The following is a 22,054-nucleotide window of genomic DNA, read 5'->3' as shown; positions in this document are numbered from 1 at the left end:
GGATACACATAAATCTGCTTCAAGACGGAATAGGAGGCCAACTTCCAGAGCCAAGACTTTGGAGAAAAACCCAGGTTCACGTCCTGGCCAGGCGTTACTGGCTGTCACCTAACTTTGGTGAGTTTCAGATTCCCCATTTGTAAAACGGGAATGTAACAAAACTTCCACGGAGATTAAACAAGAAAAGTTATATAAAGTGTCGGAGTTCTGGCACATCATAGATCCTAAAAAACATGGAAGTCTCTTCCCATGTGTTACGATACATTCTTTCTTGGAGCTCCCATATTTCTTCAATGCTATCAATAAAATCACAGTTTTAATGGTAGGGTAGAAAGATTTGATGTTCGATCTCATTATTGCCTCTGTCTAGCTGCTTGACAATGGACAGGTCACTTAATTCTTTCCCTGTAAAATGAGAGTTTGGAACCCAATTATCCCTCACTCCCCTTTCAACTCGAGAATCCCATCTCTTCTAACTGACCAAACAATCGACCAGACTTTTGTAACATTACAGAAGTTAACATAATGCTTTCAGTTTTGGAAGTAAAGAAGGAAGGAAATGAAGGGGAGCAGACTGAAAGTTTGGAATAAACTTCCACACATTATTTTGAAGAAGAAAGAGTTGGAACTAGTAGTAATTCTCATCTTCTGTCAAAAATTAAGTCTCAGATTTAATTATATACCACCAAATATATATTTTTTAAATGAAGGAAAAATATAGTTGTTCTTAGATATTGGAAAAACCATAGTGTTTCTCATTATGCAGATTAAAAGATACCATGAGGTTGAGCTGTTCAAACTTGATTTGGATGTTTAAGGTCAAACAGTAGAGAGTCCTAGCTATTTCTAAGCATGTCATCAGGGTGGATCCCTCACCAAGGCAGAATGCTGGACAGAAACTCAGGTCCAGAGGGGGAGGGATCTGCCAGCTCGTGCTAAAAGGCAAAAGATGTATGAACATAACTCACAATGCTTGGTAAGAAGTTTCTGGTGTTTAATGTTTGTGACCTAAATGAATGAAAATGAGAAAAGTCTCCAATCTCTAACAAAGAGAGTAACATTTCCAGTCACCCCATCAGACTCGTCTCACCCTCTCTCCAAAGGAACAAGCTTAGCAAGGCACTGAGACACACACACACACACACACACACACACACACACACACACACAATTGAAGTGTTAAGGAGAGGAGAGCTTGGCAAGGGAAAGATCAGCATTGTCATTATAAAAACAAAACGGAGAATATATTACACATGAAAATGGGTTGCATTTCTACACTAACAGAAAGGATATTACAGAAACAATTTCATTTACAATAGCATCAAAAAGAATACTTAGATGATTGGCAAAGGAGGTGAAAGACTCGTGCAATTAAAACTAAAAAACATTGCCAAAAGAAAATTTAAAAGACATAATAAATGGCATAATAAAAGGCATAATAAACATGTTCCATGTTAATGTATTAGAATAGTTAATATTGTTAAAATGTCAATATTACCCAAAGTGAGCTACAGATTCAATTCAATCCCTGTCAAAACCCCAGTGACATTTTTTGCAGAAAGAGAAAACCCATCCTGAAATTCAAATGGAGTCTCAAGGGACCCTGAACGGCCAAAACAAATTTGAAAAAGGATAAAGTTGGAGAACTTCCACCTCTTTATTTCAAAGCTTACTGCAAAGCTATAATACCAAAACCAGAGTGGTCCTGGAATTATGACAGACGTATAGACCAATGGAATAGAACAGTGAGTCTAGAAATAAACCTTCACATATACAGTCAAATGGTTTCTGACAAGGGTGCCAAGACCATTCATCAGAGAAAGGACAGTCTTTCAACAAATTGTGCTGTAAAGGACCGTCTTTCAACTGGTTATCTACATGCAGAAGAATGAAGTCACATCCTTACCTAATATATATACAAAAATTAACTCCAATGAATGAAAGACCTGAATTTAAAACCTAAAACTATAAACCCTTAGAGGAAAACATAGGACAAAAGCTTTATGGCATTGGATTTGGCAATGATTTCTTAGACATGGCACTAAAGACATAGGCAACAACAAAAAAATACGTAAACGGGACTTCATAAAAATAGAACTTTGTATTTCAAAAGACAATACCAACAGAGTCAAAAGGCAATTCACAGAATAGGAGGGAATGTTCGTAAATCATTTATCTGATAGGGGCTTGATGTCCAGAACATACAGAGAACACCTAAAACAGTAACAACAGAAAGTCTCATTCAAAAATGTGCAAAGTACTTGAATAGACATTTCCGCAAAGAAGATACACAAATGGCCAATAACCACATGAAAAGATCCTCAACATTACTAATAATTAGGGAAATACAATTAAGACTACAATAAGATACTACCTCACACCCATCAGTTTGACAATAAATAAACAAATAAACAGAAGAAAATAAGGCAAGAATGTGGAGAACTGGAACTCCTGGGCATTTTTGGTGGGGAAGCAAAATGCTACAGCCACCTGAAAAACAGTATGGTGCTTCCCCCAAAAGTTCAAACCAGAATCACCAAATGATCTAGCAGCTCCGCTTCCGGGTAAACACCCAAAAGAACTGAAAGCAGGGTCTTGAAGAGAGATTCGTACACCCAAGTTTATAGCAGAACTATTCAAAATAGCTGGAAATACAGAAGCAACCCATATGTTCATCAATAGATGAGTAGATAATTAAAATGTAGTCAATCCATACAATGGAATATGGTTCAGCCTTACAAAGAAAGAAAACCCTGACACGAAACGGGTGAAACAGAGATATTATGCTAAGTGAAACAAGCGAGTCACACAGAAAGACAGATGCTGTATGATTCCACCTACGTGAGGTACGTAAAGCAGTTAAACTCACAGAGACATAGAGTAGAACGGCGGTTGTCAGGCTGAGGGCGGGAGAAATTGGGAGTTCCTATTTAATGGGTATGGACTTTCAGTTTTGCAAGACGAAAGGAGTTTTGGAGCTGGCTGGTGGTGGTGGTTACACAACATTGTGAATGTATTTCATACCAGTGAACTGTATGTACACTTAAAATGGTAAAGATAAATATTGCATTATGACCATATTACCACACACAAAAAATAGAGCAGAAAATAATGTCCTGAGCCAAAGATTACATTTCTGCATCACTGAAGAGCAAGGACTTCTAGGGAGTTCAGGAAAGGAGCCCACACCAGGAAGTCAAGAGTTTTCCTTTACCAAGACACTAAGACAGAGAGGGGACTTCCAAGGGGGAAGAAAGAATAACAAACCCGCCTAGAGAAAACACAGTGGATGGCTCCCCACAAACATGTCAGAAGAAGCCAGGACAAGGCCTGTGGACCTTTGGCCCACAGACAAGTTTCCTTCCGTGGACTCTGCAGGATGGCGTACATGGCCACTGTGGGACCCTCAGATACATGTAGGGGACTCTCAGGCCTCATTGCTTCAGCGATTGGGCCTAGGGCACCCATCTGTGTTAGGCAGTAATCCGAGTTCCCAATTCAGAGATAAATACCACTGTCTCTGAGATCAAAGAGTGCTTCCAGTTGGGGTGTTTGGCCAGAGACTTCTACAACTCTGTGTCAACAGTGTTTGCAGGTAGCGACAGGTGAGAAAGGAGGGGCAAATGGAAGTGCAAACGCTGAGGACGCCTCTGTGTCAGACTCAGCATTTCATGCAGCTCTCACCACAGCCCGTGAGTTACATTTCTTATACCTGTTAGACAAACAGAGAAAATGAGAAGTCGCTTCACACTTCCCACATCACAGGGCAGGGGACCAAGTAGGGCTAGGGTGTAAACCAAAGGCAGTCTTATCCCACAGTACTAGTATCTTGCCTTAAATTAATAACCAAACAAGTTGCCACTGTAAGGACACTCAAGGACCTAGAAATAGAAATTCCATTTGACCCAGCAATCCCATTACTGGGTATATATCCAAAGGATTACAAATCGTTCTACTATAAGGACACGTCCACACGAATGTTCATTGCAGCACCGTTTACAATAGCAAAGACCTGGAACCAACCCAAATGCCCATCGACGATAGACTGGATAGGGAAAATGTGGCACATATACACCATGGAATATTATGCAGCCATCAAAAACGATGAGTTTGGGTCCTTTGTAGGGACATGGATGAACCTGGAAACCATCATTCTCAGCAAACTGACACGAGAGCAGAAGATCAAACAGCGCATGTTCTCACTCATAGGCGGGTGTTGAACAATGAGAACACATGGACACAGGGAGGGTAGCACTATACACTGGGGTCAGTTGGGGGGAAATAGGGGAGGGACGGTGGGGGGTGGGGAGCTGGGGAGAGATAGCAAGGGGAGAAATGCCAGATGTAGGTGATGGGGAGGAAGGCAGCAAATCACACTGCCACGTGTGTACCTATGCAACAATTTTGCATGTTCTTCACATGTACCCCAAAACCTAAAATGCAATAAAATAAATAAAAATGAGAAAAAAAAAGACACTCACATGTACTTTCAATGGCCAGAAAATATGAGATCTGCAGTAGGCAACATTGCTCTTTTACTGTGTAAAGAATTACTGACCTGAGGCCAGGCATGGTGGCTCACACCTATAATCCTGGCCCTTTAGAGCCAGACTGCGTGAGCCTGGAATTTCAAGAACACCCTGGGGGCAACATGATGAAACCCTGTCTCTACTAAAATACAAAAAATTCGCCGGGCTTGGTGGTACAATCCTGTAGTCCCAGCTACTCGGGAGGCTGAGGCAGGAGAATTGCTTGAGCCTGGGAGGTGGAGGTTGTGGTGAGCCAAGGTCATGCCACTGCACTCCAGCCTGGGTGACAGAGCAAGATTCCATCTCAAAAAATAATAATAATAATTACTGACCTGGAAACAAAATATTTTGGGGATTTCTATCACTGACTTTTGGTGTGATCTAGGAAGGAAAACGTTGTAAGGATTGTCTAGCAGAACCTGAAGCAGTATAGAACAAAATCCCCAAAACATGACAGCACTAATGGCCAACAGGTTTCTTTTTAAATTACCTCTGACAATGGAGTAATTGTAAAACACTCTCCTAGAAACGGTTTTGATCCTTACTGTGCCTAAACTTGCCCTATTATTCAGAGCAACTTTTTTTAGTTTTAAAGAGAAGTTGTATAGAATTTCTTAACAAAATAATTAATAACAAAAAACTTGTAATTTACTGTATTAGTTTAGGATTCTGGATACGGTCCTCACCTCTCTGAGGACATATCACAAGTGCTTGCTGAAGTATGTTGAGGTGATCACATCTAAGTAAGAAAATGTCTATTTTCCTTTCCTGATATCTGGATTTATACTTAAAATTGCAAAATAATATGTTATTTTTTAATTTTTAGTTTTATGTTTCTCAGCCTTATCTCTTAATTTATCTAGAATTCCCAAACACATATACATTTTTTTCTTTTAACACAGCAGCTGGTATATACACCCTAATTTCTTTTTAGGGAAGAAGACAACTGGTTCTAAGTTCAGGCCCTGACTCAGCCACTATTACCACCAGTAGTGACAAGAAGTATTACACTTTCATCCCATTATTCCTGTTAGGCTTTCCCAGCACAGTTATTTCAGTAGTCATTAATTGAAGCCATATCTGGTTAGCTCAACTTTAAGAAATGCAAGATTATGGTGCTGAAATACCAATATGATCAATTTAAATAAGACTATAATATTAGTTAAAAGGCTTATAATCCTTTAAAATAACCTGAGTCTGGAACAAAATTTATTATTACAATGACACTACAATTCAGGGCAAAAAAAAATGCTGCTATGACAGATCTGTAATGAATAAATGAAAAGCAATGTGCTTTTTGGTGTAATCTCCTTTGAAGCAGACATTAAATTATTAAAGATGTTTCCAGTGTATACATCAATCAAATCATCCCCAGAAGGAACACTGGGTTTTACACCCATCCATCCATACACACACACACACACACATACACACACACACACACACACACGTATACACACACACAAATATACACACACAGATAAAATCTATACCACGGTGAGGGTTTGCAAAGAAGGAAAAGAGCACTCCTTCTGCATAACTATTCTTTAGGATAAAAAAGAAATACAAGAGGCAAAACAGGAGCAAGTTGCGCCCTTCCTCCACCCCCTTCACTCCTCTCTCACTGTAGAAAAAGTACTGAAGAGGAATCTGGACCCCTCACACAAACTCAATGTTATCACCAACCCTGGGAACCTCTAGTTCATTCAGACTGTTGGGTCTGATTCACATGGCCTAATCATCCTCACTCTCAGTTATGTTTATTCTTTGCTTCCAAGTTCCCTGGCATCCATGTTTCACAACAAGTTTACCATCCAATAGCTTTTGGTTGCTGTTTCCAAACTGCTATTTACTAATACTTTCAAAAGTAATACGAATGTACAAATGAGATACTAAACAAGTGTAACTTCCATACGTTAGTACACGCGCCTAAGCAGAAGATGGCTCTATCCTCCATTGGAATGACAGGCTGGCAGTGGCCAGTTACAGATGCAATAAATAAGGCCAAACATTAATTAGCATATTGTGCTTCTCAGAGCTCTTTCACATACAGGGGTCATCACAGTAACGAGGCACCTGGCTAAGGCTGACCCCTAATCCATAGCCAGTGGATAAAGAGGCAGAGGGGCTGCTGGGCGGAGCTGGGAGCCATGAAAAGCTCTGCTTTTCTCCCCGGTCTGCTCATCACTGATCATGTTTCTTACAGACTCAGACTTGAAAAGCTGACTCTGCTCCCTGAATGCTATCCTTTTCATCTGTTAAGCAGCATCAAATCAGAGACAAACCCCATCTTCCCACTTTTTTAGGCTGAAATGTGCCCTCTCTCCTAATTCTTATTTCAAAGTCTTAACCCCAGTACCTCATAATGTGACTGTATGTAGAGGCGATTATGTAAAAATTAGGTCATGGGAGTGGGCCCTAATCCAATCTGACTCATGTCATGCCAACAAGAGAGGCCTGAGAACAAACTAACCCCGCCAACACCTTGATCTCAGACTCGGGGCCTCCCATTACCCATGCCATGCCAGCCCATTACCCATGCTGTGCCTTACACCTTCACCCAGGATGCCCTTCTTCCCCGTGGGTAGAACCGCCTTCTCCAGAAAGCCTTCCTGCTTCCTCAGGTGACTGCCACTCCTCACCTGTGCCCTTCTAGTATTTTTAGTGAATATAAATTGCTATTGAGTAGATACCCCAAAATATTTGGAATGATTATAGAATAAAGGGGAAATATCAGCCCTCACACTATGGAGGCCTTCTGGAAGTTTCTTGAAGGGCTTTCTGTTATTTATCTTCGTTCCTATCACCACTGACTCTGGACATCGTCTTATGTAAGATACAAATGTACCTCTCACAGGTAAAAGCCTCATCTGTGTCTTCAGGAAGGCACTGATGACAAGGCTCACATTTATCCAGAGCTCACCAGATGCCTGATACTATGGCCTAAGCACCTCATATGCATAATCATATTTCCACTAACCTCACAACAATTATTTGAGAAATTATGATCCTAATTTGCAGATAAGGAAACTGAAGCATAGGGAGTTATGTAAACTTGTCCAAAATTCCTCAAGTAGTGATAAAAGGATTTGAATTCTTTGACCATTGGATTGTAATAAACATTTTCCTAAGATAAAGCGCAGGGCAAACAAATATTTATGTTAAATTCAATGGATGTTCCACACTTACTTCCAGCCTAGTGGCTCCTAGGCCAGTGCCTCACTGTCGCCTGGGGATCTTGTTAAATGCAGAGTCTGAGCCACAAGTTTGGAGGCTCTGCCACTGTCACAGCTTCTGTGATGCTGACAACGCTGGTCCCCAGATGAGACTGGGCACAGTAGGGCTGTAAATCACGTATAACACAGTATGCTCCTGAATATGCCACTTAAAAAATCATTTTGCGTTAACAGTTCTCATTGTAATGGTGCCCTGAAATCATGTCTCTTTAAATGAAGGTTGCATTTTGATCTTAAAAATTACCAGTCAATTTACTGAAAGTTGGAAAACAATGGAAGGACTGACTGCTGACAATGATTTCTGGCCATAAAGACAGTTCTACAAGATTTATTCTAATTACATCACCATGCCACTGTTTATTATGAGTCAATGTTATAAACAGAAACCCATCACCACAAAAGCAATAAATGAGAAAGATTTTATATTTTATATTTTTATACTTTATGCTCAAAGTCTTAACCCCTCTGACATTTATGTCAAATTTCAGTCAATCTTGTGATGAAAATTTTTAAGAGAACCTGTTTTCAGGTAGAAATTGTTTCTCTAAGGAGTACATACATCTTGAAACTTCCAGACTAGTTTATGCCTATGAGTAATTGTGTAACAGTATACTCTGTATAAAGCACAATTCTTCTGTTTCACTGGAGTCAAAAAAGGATATTCATTATATACTATCTTAAATACCCATTAAACTAGTGTACATAATGGTATAACAATGATCACAGAAGTCATTTAAACCTAGATGATTCCAGCCTCACAGGCTCTCTGGCATGCATGCAGAGTGTGACTAGATTAATGGGCATGATACACGGATTAAAAATATATGTACAATTACAGACAATACGTACCCTTAAACACAGAGGTTTTTGTAAGAAAGTCAGGACTTCTACCTTTTAAGAAACCCATTATTTATTATAAGTAATTGCTCCTAATATTTCTTATCAGAAAAGCTATGCCAGATTTTCTCCTTAACATGACACCAGCGTTGGCATTTTGAGTGCATTTTGCCTGAGTTTGCCTCCATGTGTACCTTGCTATTTATTTTGTAACTGACATTCTGAGAAAATGGTTGATTTGTATGGGAAGACAGAAAAAGTCTGGTAGTTATTATTGCTGGCTACATCCTAGCGGGGACGGCTCAGGGGAAATCGTTAAGTATTCAGGTTTTCAAGAGAATATGCATGCAGTTACTAAGGTTAACTCAGGATTTGTGAGTGGTAAGGGGAAAGAAGATGGAATATGGAAATTATATGGAAATCAGCCACAAAATATTGAAGGCATCAATTACTTGGAAGGTATTTCCATAGGCAGATGGGGCTGCCCAAATGACTTACACTTTAAACTCATATCACACCTCTGACAGTGACAGCAGCAGCAAAATTAGAAATGGGGAAAGGCATCTAAAGAGCGACCACAGCTAATGTCCAGCCCACTTAAGAAGCAAACGTAACATTTCTTATATTTACATCAGAATTCCTGGGGGATATTACTTTAATGTTTATGGCCTTTGCTATCAAAAATAACAGCACAAGTTAGAATTTTTTAGTCAAGATGTCCTGTCTCACCAACCAGCCCTCCTCCTCATTCACACCCATTATTTCTCTGTCCCCGAAATAACCTAGACCTAGAAATTGGAGATCAAAGCCAATAAATACGAAAAAGACTACCCTAGATGTCCATTTTTTCCCATGTGACATTTACTACATTTGAAATCTGGGAAACTGCGTGGATTTGTAACAGGTTTTGAGGTAGAGAATATTTCTGTGGATTTTACAGCAGCATTCAGGCATAGATGCTGAAAATACAGAAGTCATCGTACATGTTTTTATTATTTCTGTTCCCATGGAAACCAAAATCATCTCCTACCCAAGTTGAATGAGGTGTTTCGAAATAATCAGTTTCAACTTTTTACGACAGCAAAGTACCACTTCTTGTTTCCAGATTTTAGAGGGTCACAGAAAAAAAAGGCGGGTGGGGGGAGGGTTAGATGTGGTTTGAAAGCACAAAGACCTACAAAAAGGGTGGTTAGAGTCAGAGACACGACCCTGTAAGTACGAAAGACTACAGCTGTGGCCAGTCGCCTGGAAGCTGTCTCACCCGGGACCCGGAAGCCCCACCAGTTCCTGTGACACCCATATGAAAATATACGATAAACTGAAAACGTACTTAAATGCCATGAGAATATTTAATCATCATTAGAAAAAAATTCCCCACCAAATTTTTTCACGTTACAAGTAAATGTTGATTTTCTTTCATTTATATCAGAAATCCCTGAGGCCTACATTTTAATGTTTAACACCATTTCTATCATCTAAATACAAATCTACAAACATGTTGCCACAAAAAAGCCTCACTGATGACGCAGAGAGAAATGAAGAACTCTGATCATTCTGATTCTAACCCTTTCAGCCATGTGCAACGCTTGTAGTGCCTATGTGAATACGATTCACTAAGAGATTAGACTGAAAATAAAGCATGATTAATACACCATTTTCACATAATCCCTTTTAGATCAGGAGCAGCAGTGAAGGTTGAGTGGTCCTCAGATAGAATACATTGCCCATATGGGCTAATTAGAAGCCCCTCATCTTCTCACTTCTCTCTTCCTTAAGATGTGAAAGGAGAAGACCAAACTGAAGCCAGGACCCCTGTGTTAACTCTACTAGGAGATCATGTCTCTGCAGGAAAATGGCTTTCTCCACTGTGGGGTTTTGTTTCTTCAATGGCAAAATAAGAAGCTTAAGTCAGGTTCCCTTCCGGTTCTAAATATTTTATAATTCTGTTTAGCAAATGCATTTCTCATTGAAGTCAACTTGGGGGACCTGTCACAGAAAGCAGCCTCCTTTACCTTTCTACATATTTTATCGTATATGGAAAAGCAACACATAAAGCTCTTCATCTTGCTCACCTTTCACAAAAGGAGCTGCGGGTAGCTGCTGATTCTCCATGAGTAGCAGGTAGAGTCGATGATGAGACCAACTCAGAGCATGGGGAACAAAACTAGGGCAACGGGCATATTTGGTTTTTAAACCTCCTATTTCTGCATATAGCCTCTAACCTGCAGATTCTTCAAAACAGCATTACGTTATGTACTTGTAGACCAATAGTCACAAGCTCAAACGATCCTGGGGGCAGATCAATCATAAATTTATAATTGAAGAGAGAGAATAGCTAATAGGGACAGCTGCAGCGTGTGGTAGACTGAAGAACACGTGGCCTGCTAAAGAAAGTACATGTCGTCAGCCCTGTGCAGGCAAAGAAGATTCCTTCATAGCAAATTTGGTCACAGGCTGCCATCCCTACTATGGATTCTCTGAAAGCAGCTCTGATGGATCAGTATGAAAGTGGTTTCTTGTTAAACACAACAGACTGAACAAATGTGAGTTTTTTTCTTAGCTCCCTTCAGATGCTCCTCTAAAGCATCAGTAAAGGCAATTTTAAAAGGATGAACCCATAAGGACACAGAAGAGTGGAAGGGAGTATCAGCCTCAAAATTTGGGAAATAGTAAAGCAAATGGTTGTGGAGCAAATGGATGGATGACGGAAGACCTGAGGAAGCTAAAATTCCAGACTGCACAAGAAGCCAAGAGGCAGGCCCCTGCATGCTTCAAAACCTGGAGAAGGCTTGGGGATGGGGGCACCATCTGCCTGTGAAATACAGGGCACAGGCAACTGTGGCTAAAACTAGGTGGATTGGCTCAGAGTCTTTACAAGAAGCAGATAGATCTGCCGAGATCACCTCCCTTAAGAAACATGGGAGGTTTGCTCTCTGGAGATGTAGAACCTTAGGGAAGCTGGACTCATGTACAGCTGAGAACAAGGGCATTACACTGAAACTGAGAAGAATAAATCTCTTGATTCATGCCTCTTTCTCACAGTCAGATCCCAAAATGTTGACAGCTAGGTTTTTATCAACAAGGCAAATGACTGAAAGATTCCTTTCAAAGGAAACAGACCCCAGAAGAGTGATACTTACACATACTAAAAACTGAAGGAAGTCTGCCAATGAAATGGCCAAAACCAATCACCTTACAGTAACACCTTCCCTGCCTATGCACACTCAGTCCTTAATGCTTCACTCTAAAACCTAACCAGGCAAGGAAAGACTCTGACATGGATACAGAGATCAAAACAGAAAGAGGCAAACTAAAAAAGAAACTTAGAAGAAAAAAACATAGTTCAAGAAAGTAAAGTATAAAATCATAGAGCATCAATCCTAGGAGAGAAAAGGGAAGATATCACATTTATAAAACAAGAATAGGATGCTATAAAAAAGGAACATTCAGAGAATGTGAAAGAGCTCTTAGATGTTAAAAATATAATGACTAGGAAATAATCAAGAGAAGATAAAAGTTGAGGCTTTTCTTTTCTTAAATGTGAAAAAGTTTAAAAAGAAATCCATAGAGATGAAAAGTAGGAGAGACAATTAGATAATCACTCTAGGATGCCCTATATTCAAACTCCTGGACTTTTAGAAAGAGAGTAGGGAAATAAAGAGAAGAAAATTATCAAACAATATAGCAATTTTTTCCAAAAGCACGCATTTTAAGAATTAAAAAGTCCATTGACTACCCAGTCTAATAAGCAAAAAGGCCTACACCAAGACACATAACTGGAAATTTTCAGAAGACCAGAAACAAAGAAAATAGTTTAAAAGCCTTCGTAGAAAGAAAAAAATGTTATGTTGAAAGAAACAGAATGCCATGAAACTTCTCAACTACCATTCTGAATGGAAAGGAAAACTGAGTAATCCTCTCACAATTCCGAGAGAAATTATATCAAACCTAGAATTGTATACCTCGCCATACTTACTGTCAAGTTTGATGAGAGGAGGAAAAAAAAGACATTTTCAGACATGCAAAGTCTCAGAAAAATGTGTCTCCTATGAAGCTTGTTTCTGGAGGCAACTAGAGGTGAGTTCCACAAAAAAATGAAGGTGTAACCAAGATAGAGGAAGACACAGAATCCAAAAAAATAAGAATCATCCACCGAGGAAGCAAAGGAAATTCTCAAAATAATGGTGAAGGAAAATGCCAGGACAACTCTGAAAAGCAGATCTAGAGAACAACTTACCAGCTTGAGGCAGCTGACTGGTGGGATTGAGAAAAAGTAAAGACTTCAGTATCACTGAATCCGTATGAATTTATGAAGAAGACAGTAAGTTCTTGCAAAGTTTGAAGATGGCTAAGTAACAGGTACATACAAAACAAAGCAAGTGAAAAAAATAGTCAATTATTAACTGAGGCAAGAGGGAAAAACGGTTACCCAAGAAAGGAAACATAACTAGAGTACACTAAATGGTTCAACTAAGAACAATACTTACAAAGTAGAAATAATGTACAAATATGAACTTAACCAAAAGGATTACAAAATGATAGTGGGAAGAAAAAAGAAAGGGAAAGGCAACTGTATGTGTTTGTATTTACGTGGCTTTATTTTTGATGGGGGGAAGAGTTTGGTAAAAAAAAAAAAATCTAAATAATCATCTTCCATAGTAATTAGATAAAAAGTTAATAAATCAAGATATATACAAAGCAAGGCAAATCAAGAAAGTTAATAAAACATATAAAATCAAGATTTTTTCAAATTTGAGATACCACTCAATTAAAGGGATCTCCATTCTTTTATGTACATCTAAAAATAAAATAATTTTTAAATTAAAAATTTGTTTAATTAAAATAATTTTTAAAATAATTTTAAATTAAACTATGAGATGCCATCACTTGTAAGAACCAAGTGCCTCAGAGCTATTAAAATGGGGAACAGATTTGAAATAAAGAGTATTCCGTAAGAAATAGCTAACCTAGTTTAAATGAGGTAACTATATGAAACAGAAATTGTGGTGAAGAGGGGTGTGGCAGATGGTTGCTATTTTTGTTATAATCTTTGTTGAACTGATTGACATTTAAAAATATGTGTACAATTTTTATTAAAAATAAATTTTAAACAAATAAGAAAATAGAATATATCACAGCCTCCAATTTAAAAAAGTATTTCACTGTTTTAATGTTCATGATGCTGGATTAAATACTATTTAATGAAACTACTTCACATAAAAATGTTTTTCAATTCTCATTATTTTACTAGTCAAAATCAACTACAAATGGGAAAAGCAATAAAACAATCAGAAATCACTCCAAAGTTACTATCTCCGTCTTCTGCTCAGTTTTGTAGAATTAAACTCCAAAAATACAATTGCGTATTTGGTTATTTCAGAATTATTGGCCCATGTTTCTGAAATGGTGAATTCTCTTGCCTAATCCTTAATTAACAGGGCAGTTTACTTACCTAAATGAAGCAGACTCATTTCTTACTTCCTTAGCTTGGAAAAGCACCATCTTATAAATGGGGCATATTGACACAGGGTCATGAGTGCCAGAGTATAATCACAGGCATCAGCTAATCAGGCACTTGTTCCACTGCTGATGGCCAACCCGACTGATTTGGAACATGCATACACAAAACAGGTTACTTTTGAAACAGTATCTTAGGCTTATTAGACCTACACTCACCTCTTGGAAAAGACATTTGTTCTGGCCTCGCCAAATGCATGCTAGAATGTGAACATCTTCAGTTTGGGCATGGGTGTGGAAGTGCTACCAGATCCATCATCCTTAACATGTCTCTAGCCAATGAAAAGAGTTTGGACCTTGGGGCAGAGCTCAGACTCTTTCTTAGCTGGAGTTAGTCCACAATGTCCCATAACATACACATGCAAATACACCTGTACGTACACACACAAACATGCATGCTAGATGGTGCCAGGAGAGGCTAGCAAGGACGATGAAAGGTCTCAAGTCGTACCCTGCTAGCAAGAGACAAGTTAGCATGCCATAGTTTCATGAGTGCTGGCCAAAAACATGAGACTACTGAGTCAGTGACAAAGGACTTTACTGCTCATGCAATAGCAGTAGCCAAAATATCAGCATCTGCACCCAAGGCCCAATTCCCACAACGAGAAGGGGGCTAGGTATGCACACAGTCCGTCGCATTTCAGGAGAAGAACCTCAAGCTTAGGGCACCCAAACTTTTTTTCAAATATTGTTATAGTAAAATATACATTACATAAAATTTACCATTTTAACCACTCTTAAGTGTACAAGTCAACCGCATTAAGTCTTTCACAATGGGCAGCAAACCTGCCTGACCTTTACACCATAGGGGGACATTGTCTTTCTTATGTTGGACAACAAAGAAACCTGGCCTTTGCCCCAGAGCAGAGTTTCTTAATCTCAGCTCCAGTGACATTCTGGGCTGCCTATTTTTTTTGTTGTGAAGACTGTCACGTGCATTATAAGATAATTAACAGCAGCCCTGGCCACCACCAACTAGATGCCCATAGAACTCCCCCAGTTATTACACCAAAAGTGGTCCCAGAATTCGCCATATGTCTCCTTGGAGGCAAAATCACCACCAGTTGAGAAGAGTTTTTCCAGAAGAAGTCACTCTCTATGTCTTCCAAGGCCATTCACTATACAAATATCCCTGAAGGGATGGTCCAGAACAAAGGCCAGCACTGCCTCTGCTCACAACATGTGCAGAATCACAACAGACCCACGGAGAACTGCCTCCCAATGAAAGCCTTGACAGTGACTTCTAAAACTTAATCTGCTTCTCAGGAATGGAGAAATAACTTGGCCAATTTGCACATGATACTTACATATAGACACACACACACACACACACACTTCCTTCTTCGTGGCCCTTCGACTAAAATTACAACACAGATCATTTAGATAACAGGAAAATAGTCCAAAGACATTAACTAGCTAATGGCCTTAGAGGGAATGTATTTAAGTACCTTTTCTAGCTAAGTCAACTAGTATACCAGGACTATATTTTCTTTTTTAATTAGAATTTTGTTTTCCTTTCTGGGTTAATAACTGGCTTTCTTTTTTTAACGTAATGCTCTCCCCTCAGATCACTCCTCTGTCTTTAGGTTCAACAGACTGCATTTAAGTCCCATTTCCTCTAATTAATGTGGTACAGCCTTGAGCAAGTAATTTCACCTCCATGAGCTCACTTCCTTTATATATTTATAGACAGATGGATACAGAGAGACCATTTAGACCTATCTGGTATCTTTTTTGAGATGGAATCTTGCTGCACCATCCAGGCTAAAGTGAAGTGGCACAATCTCGGCTCACTGAAACCTCTGCCTCCCACATTCAAGCAATTCTTGTGCCTCAGCCTCCCAACTACCTGGAATTACAGGCGCACGTCACCACACCCAGCTAATGTTTTGTATTTTCAGCAGAGACCAGGTTTCACCATGTTGTCCAGGCTGTTCTTGAACTCCTGACTTGAGGTGATCCACTTACCTCAGCCTCCCAGAATTTTGGGATTACAGGCATGAGCCACCACGCCCAGCCGCAATAAGACCTATCTTATAGGGTTGTTTTCCCAAGTATACGAGATAAATAAAAATGCCTAGTCCAGTGCCTGCCACCCAATAGTTACTTAAGCAATGGCAGCAACTGTTTAATGCGGATCACCATTGTGGCCTGTTGCAGAGTTGCTCTTACTGTAATGAAACAAATGGGCTTTCAACTAATTTCTCCACACTTTCATTTAGTTTTTCATGTTATGTATAATATAGCTGCTTCAGGTGTAGTGTAAACGTCAGCAGACCATAGAGAATGGCTCTAACCTGACTTCATAAGCACCTGGTGCTGAACAAACAAACCGGACAATCCCAATGTGATGACCAAGAGAGTCCAAGAAGAGGGTAATTCTAACCTTTGGTCCCCTGGCTTCATTTTCTTCAAGCAGACATCAATTTGTTGATATTGCCCAGCTTTTACCCATTGGTTTCGCAGTATCTCTTGCACACCTGCATTTTAATAAGCTAGCGCTCACAAGGTAAATAAGAAATCAAGCCCTAAAGACACGCATCCAAGGCTATTCAAGTATTATCAGAGATCAATTTTCCCTCCCAACTCCCCTTCCTGAGGATCATCAAACGTAAAAGTAAAGAAATATCTCTCACCGATTTGCAAGTTCTTAAGTAAGTGATTAACAGAGAAATTTCTCTTTTGCTAATAATGCTATGATTTTCTCTTAATATTTGACATTGTAACTCTGGAATATAAATTAGTCTTGGTTTCTGCAGCTATCAGTGCTGTATATACATGATGATCGTGTATACACAGTGATCGTGATCATTCTGCTGTCTTAAAATATTTAATTATAGCTTCACAGAAGACAAAGTTTCATTTTCCCTCAGGAAAAAAATACTTCTAACTTTGGTTTATAAAAAATTATTATTTGTAACTAATACTGGATAATAAATTGGATTTTTGAAATCTGCGTGATTTTTAGCACGTTAGGCTTTTCATCAGGAAGGTGGCACTCACAGAAAACGCCTGTGGAATAATCAAGCAGCAATTTCACTGCCGCACTGTTAAGACAAATACAGTTGAGAATATCATCTATGGAATTTGTTGGATTGTGAAATTTGCTTTTAGAAAAAGAAATATCATATAGTAGTCAGAGGACAAGTGGCAGTTCCTAGTGACTTCTTCCCATTCCCCTGAGTCTGGGATCATTATTTCCCCCTCCTCACCTAAACCCCAATCCTCTACTTAGAATTGTAGGGAAGGCTGCTGAATTATATTAAAAAGCAAAATTAACACTACTCAGTCCGTCCTATAAGCACATGTGAGTGTGTATACACACACACAGCTCCTAGGAGTATAGTGTTCTACTGGCCTAAGAAAAAAAATCAATACACACATAGCAAACATTTGAGTTGCATTTATATACGCAATTTCTTTATGGAAAACAAATTCCAACCATAACAATTTCAAGGACCCTAAAGGCAAGAACATAATGGCATTTTTTAAAAATGCTTTTCTGAAGATAGGCAAATAGGAACAGCTCTGGTCTGCAGCTCCCAGCGAGATCAACTCAGAAGGCAGGTGATTTCTGCATTTCCAACTGAGGTTCCTGGCTCATCTCTTAGGGACTGGTTAGACAGTGGGTGAAGCCCATGGAGGGACAGCAGAAGCAGGATGGGACATCGCCTCACCTGGGAAGTGCAAGGGGTTGGGGAACTCCCTCCTCTAGCCAAGGGAAGCCACAAGGGACTGTGCCACGAGGAATGGCACACTCCGGCCTAGATACTACGCCTTTCCCACAGTCTTCACAACCTGCAGACAAGCAGATTCCCTTGGATGCCTACGCTACCAGGGCCCTGGGTTTCAAGCACAGAGCTGGGAGGCCTTTTGTGCAGACACTGAGCTAGCTGCAGGAGTTTTTTTTAATGCCCCAGTGGCACCTGGAATGCCAGTGAGACAGAACTGTTCACTCCCCTAGGAAGGGGGCTGAAGCCAGGAAGCCAAGTGGTCTAGCTCAGCAGATCCCACCCCCACGGAGCCCAGCAAGCTAAGATCCAGTGGCTTGAAATTCTCGCTGCCGGCACAGCTGTCTGAAATTGACCTGGGACACTTGAGCTTGGGGACAGGGAGGCAACCGCATTACTGAGGCTTGACTAGGCGGTTTTCCCCTCACAGTGTAAACAAGGTGCCTGCAAGTTCAAACTGAGCAGAACACACTGCAGCTCAGCAAAGCCGCTGCCAGACTGCCTCTCGAGATTCCTCCTCCCTGAGCAGTGCAACTCTGAAAGAAAGGCAGCAGCCCAGTCACAGGCTTATAGAAAAAACTCCCACCTTCCCGGGACAGAGCACCCGGGGAAAGGGGCAGCTGTGGGCACAGCTTCAGCGGACTTAAACATTCCTGCTGGCTCTTAGGAGAGCAGCAGGTCTCCCAGCACTCAAGCTCTGCTAAGGGACAGACTGCCTCCTCAAGTGGGTCTAGGACCCCCACACCGCCTGATGAGGAGACACCTCCCAGCAGGGGTTGAAAGAAGCCTCATACAGGAGAGCTCCAGCTGGCATCTGGCGGGTGCCCCTCTGGGACAAGCTTCCAGAGGAAGGAACAGGCAGCAGTCTTTGCTGTTGAACAGCCTCCGCTGGTGATACCCAGGCAAACGGTCTGGAGCAGACCTCCAGCAGACCTGCAGCAGAGGGGCCTCACTGTTAGAAGGAAAACTAAAAAACAGAAAGCAATAGCATCAACATCAACAAAAAGGATGTCCACACAGAAACCCCATCCGAAGGTCACCAACATCAAAGACCAAAGGTAGATAAATCCACAAAGATGAGAAAAAACTAGCACAAAAATGCTGAAAATCCCCAAAACCACAACGCCTCTTCTCCTTCAAAGGATCACAACTCCTCACCAGCAAGAAAATAAAACTGGACGGAGAATGAGTCTGATGAATTCACAGAAGTAGGCTTCAGATGGTGGGTAATAACAAACTACTCCAAGCTCAAGGAGCATGTTCTAACCCAATGTAAGGAAGCTATGAACCTTGAGAAAAGGTTGGACGAATTGCTAACTAGAATAGCCAGTTTAGAGAAGAACATAAATGGCCTGATGGAGCTGAAAAACAGCATGAGAACTTCATGAAGCACAGAAATAGGAAAAGAGGAAGTCAAATTGTCTCTGTTTGCAGATGACATGAATATGTATTTAGAAGGCCCCATCATCTCAGTCCAAAATCTCCTTAAGCCGATAAGTAATTCAGCAAAGTCTCAGGATACAAAATCAATGTGCAAAAATTATGGGCATTCCTATACACCAATAATAGACAGACAGAGAGAAACAAATCATGAGTGAACTCCCATTCGCAACTGCTACAAAGAGAATAAAATATCTAGGAATACAGCTTACAAGGGATGTGAAGGATCTCTTCAAAAACTACAAACCATTGATCAAGGAAATAAGAGAGGACACAAACAAATGGAAAAACATTGCATGCTCATGGATAGAAAGAATCAATATTGGGAAAATGGCCATACTGCCCAAAGTAATCTACATTCAATGCTATTCCCATCAAGGTACCATTGACTTTCTTCACAGAATTAGAAAACACTACTTTAAATTTCAAGTGGAACCAAAAAGACCCCATATAGCCAAGGCAATCCCAAGCAAAAAGAACATAGCTGGTGGCATCACACTATCTGACTTGAAACTATACTACAAGGCTACAGTAACCAAAACAGCATGATACTGGTATCAAAACAAATATATAGAAAATGAAACAGAACAGAGGCCTCAGAAATAACACACACATACATCTACAACCATCAGATCTTTGATAAACCTGACAAAATCAAGCAATGGAGAAAGGATTCCCTATTTAATAAATGGCGTTGGGAAAACTGGCTAGCCATATGCAGAAAACTCAGACTGGACCTCTTCCTTACAGCTTATACAAAAATTAACTGAAGATGGATTAAAGACTTAAGACCTAAAACCATAAAAACCCTAGAAGAAAACCTAGGAAATACCATTCAGAACATAGACATGGGCAAAGACTTCATGAATTAAACACCAAAAGCAATGGCAACAAATGCCAAAATTGACAAATAGGATCTAATTAAACTAAAGAGCTTCTGTACAGCAAAAGAAACTAACATCAGAGTGAACAGGCAACCTACAGAATAGGAGAAATATGTGCAATCTATCCATCTGACAAAGGGCTAATATGCAGAATCTACAAGCAACTTAAACAAATTTACAAGAAAAAAACAACCCCATCAAAAAAGTACGCGAAGGATATGAACAAAACCTTCTCAAAAGAAGACATGTATGCAGCCAACAAACATATGAAATAAAGCTCATCATCACTTGTCATTAGAGAAATGTAAATAAAAAACACAGTGAGATACCATCTCATGCCAGTTAGAATGGCACTCATTTAAAAGTCAGGAAACAGCTGCTAGAAAGGCTGTGGAGAAATAGGAACTCTTTTACACTGTTGGTGGGAGTGTAAATTACTTCAACCATTGTGGAAGACAGTGTGTTGATTCCTCAAGGATCTAGAACCAGAAATATCATTTGACCCAGCAATCTCATTACTGGGTATATACCCAAAGGATTATAAATCATTCTACCAGAAAGACACATGCACACTTATGTTTACTGCAGCACTGTTCACAATAGCAAAGACTTGAAACCAAACCAAATACCCATCAATGACAGACTGGGTAAGGAAAATGTGGCACATATACACCGTGGAATACTATGCAGCCATAAAAGAGGATGAATTCATGTCCTTTGCAGGGATATGGATGAAGCTGGAAACCATCATTCTCAGTAAACTAACACAGGAACAGAAAACCAAACACCGCACGTTCTCACGCATAAAGGGCAGTTAATAAGAACACACGGACACAGCGAGGGAAACATTACACACGGGGCCCTGTCAGGGGTGTGGGGGGATTGGGGAGGGATAGCCTTAGGAGAAATACCTAATGTAGATGACAGGCTGATGGGTGCAGCAAACCACCATGGCATGTGTATACCTTTGTAACAAGCCTGCACATTCTACACATGTACCCCAGAACTTAAAATATAATTTTAAAAAATGCTTTTCTAAGTGAGTAAAGACTTTTTTCCAGATGAAAATCTCAAAACAATACTCTTTTTTGTATCAAACTTGATCACTATTCATCTCATACCTAATCCCATCCCATTTTGTCCTTCAGTGCTCTTTATTAAGGATATATCATTTTCTGTATTTTAAAAAAATACTTGGTCTAGGCCGGGCATGGTGGCTCCTGCTTGTAATCCCAGCACTTTGGGAGGCCGAGGCGCGTGGATCACGAAGTCAGCAGACTGAGTCCATCCTGGCCAACACGGTGAAACCCCAACTCACAAAAAAGACTTGATCTACATGGCTATTCTTCACAGGAATACTAGGATAAGAATGGAAGGGTGTTTTGTCATGTTTTTAAGGTTGATCAACCACACAGTATCTTAGCGGGTTTAATTCATGCAGGTATAGGAACAGTATGTAGGAGATAACACAAAACTTGAAAGAAAAGCTGTAATAATTGGCTTATACATATTTTTAGGCATGGAGATTACCTGATCAACTGGAACCTCAACCTGAGTATCTTCATCTTCTTGGACTTCTGCTGCCCCCCGTGTTTCAGACCTCTCTGCTCCAGCTTTGAAAATGCCTTCATCTATTGAGACACACAATGAAAATCAAAATCCAATTGTGACATCATGTGGCTGAATTCAGACATTACAATCAAATACTTATTTTTAATAGATATTTGGGTTCACGTTTTAGTTCATAGTATTTTTGTGCCCCCCGCTACCACCCCACCCCCAATTGTTTCACATTTTCATTGAGAAAACATCCAGGGATCAAAACAAGGCTGACCCCATAGGGTAAAGCTCTCTCAAAGCTCCTGTTCGCCCTTTGGCTA

The 22,054-nt window shown here is 40.0% G+C and overlaps 1 protein-coding gene across 1 annotated transcript in view; it reads right to left on the bottom strand.

Moving 5' to 3' along the window:
- The window catches only part of DCDC2 (doublecortin domain containing 2), a 197,889-nt gene that overhangs the window by 8,199 nt on the left and 167,636 nt on the right, over positions 1 to 22,054 (bottom strand). The window contains exon 8 of the mRNA XM_032247628.1: positions 21,705 to 21,805. Coding sequence (XP_032103519.1) covers positions 21,705 to 21,805 — 101 coding nt within the window. The remainder of the gene's footprint in view (positions 1 to 21,704; positions 21,806 to 22,054) is intronic.

The sequence above is a fragment of the Sapajus apella genome, unplaced genomic scaffold (genome assembly GCF_009761245.1).
Source record: "Sapajus apella isolate SASKATOON/1434 unplaced genomic scaffold, GSC_monkey_1.0 scaffold63, whole genome shotgun sequence".
Taxonomy (NCBI): domain Eukaryota; kingdom Metazoa; phylum Chordata; class Mammalia; order Primates; family Cebidae; genus Sapajus; species Sapajus apella.
The sequence above is the reverse complement of the archived record's forward strand: the minus strand, read 5'-3'. Positions and strand labels throughout refer to the sequence as shown.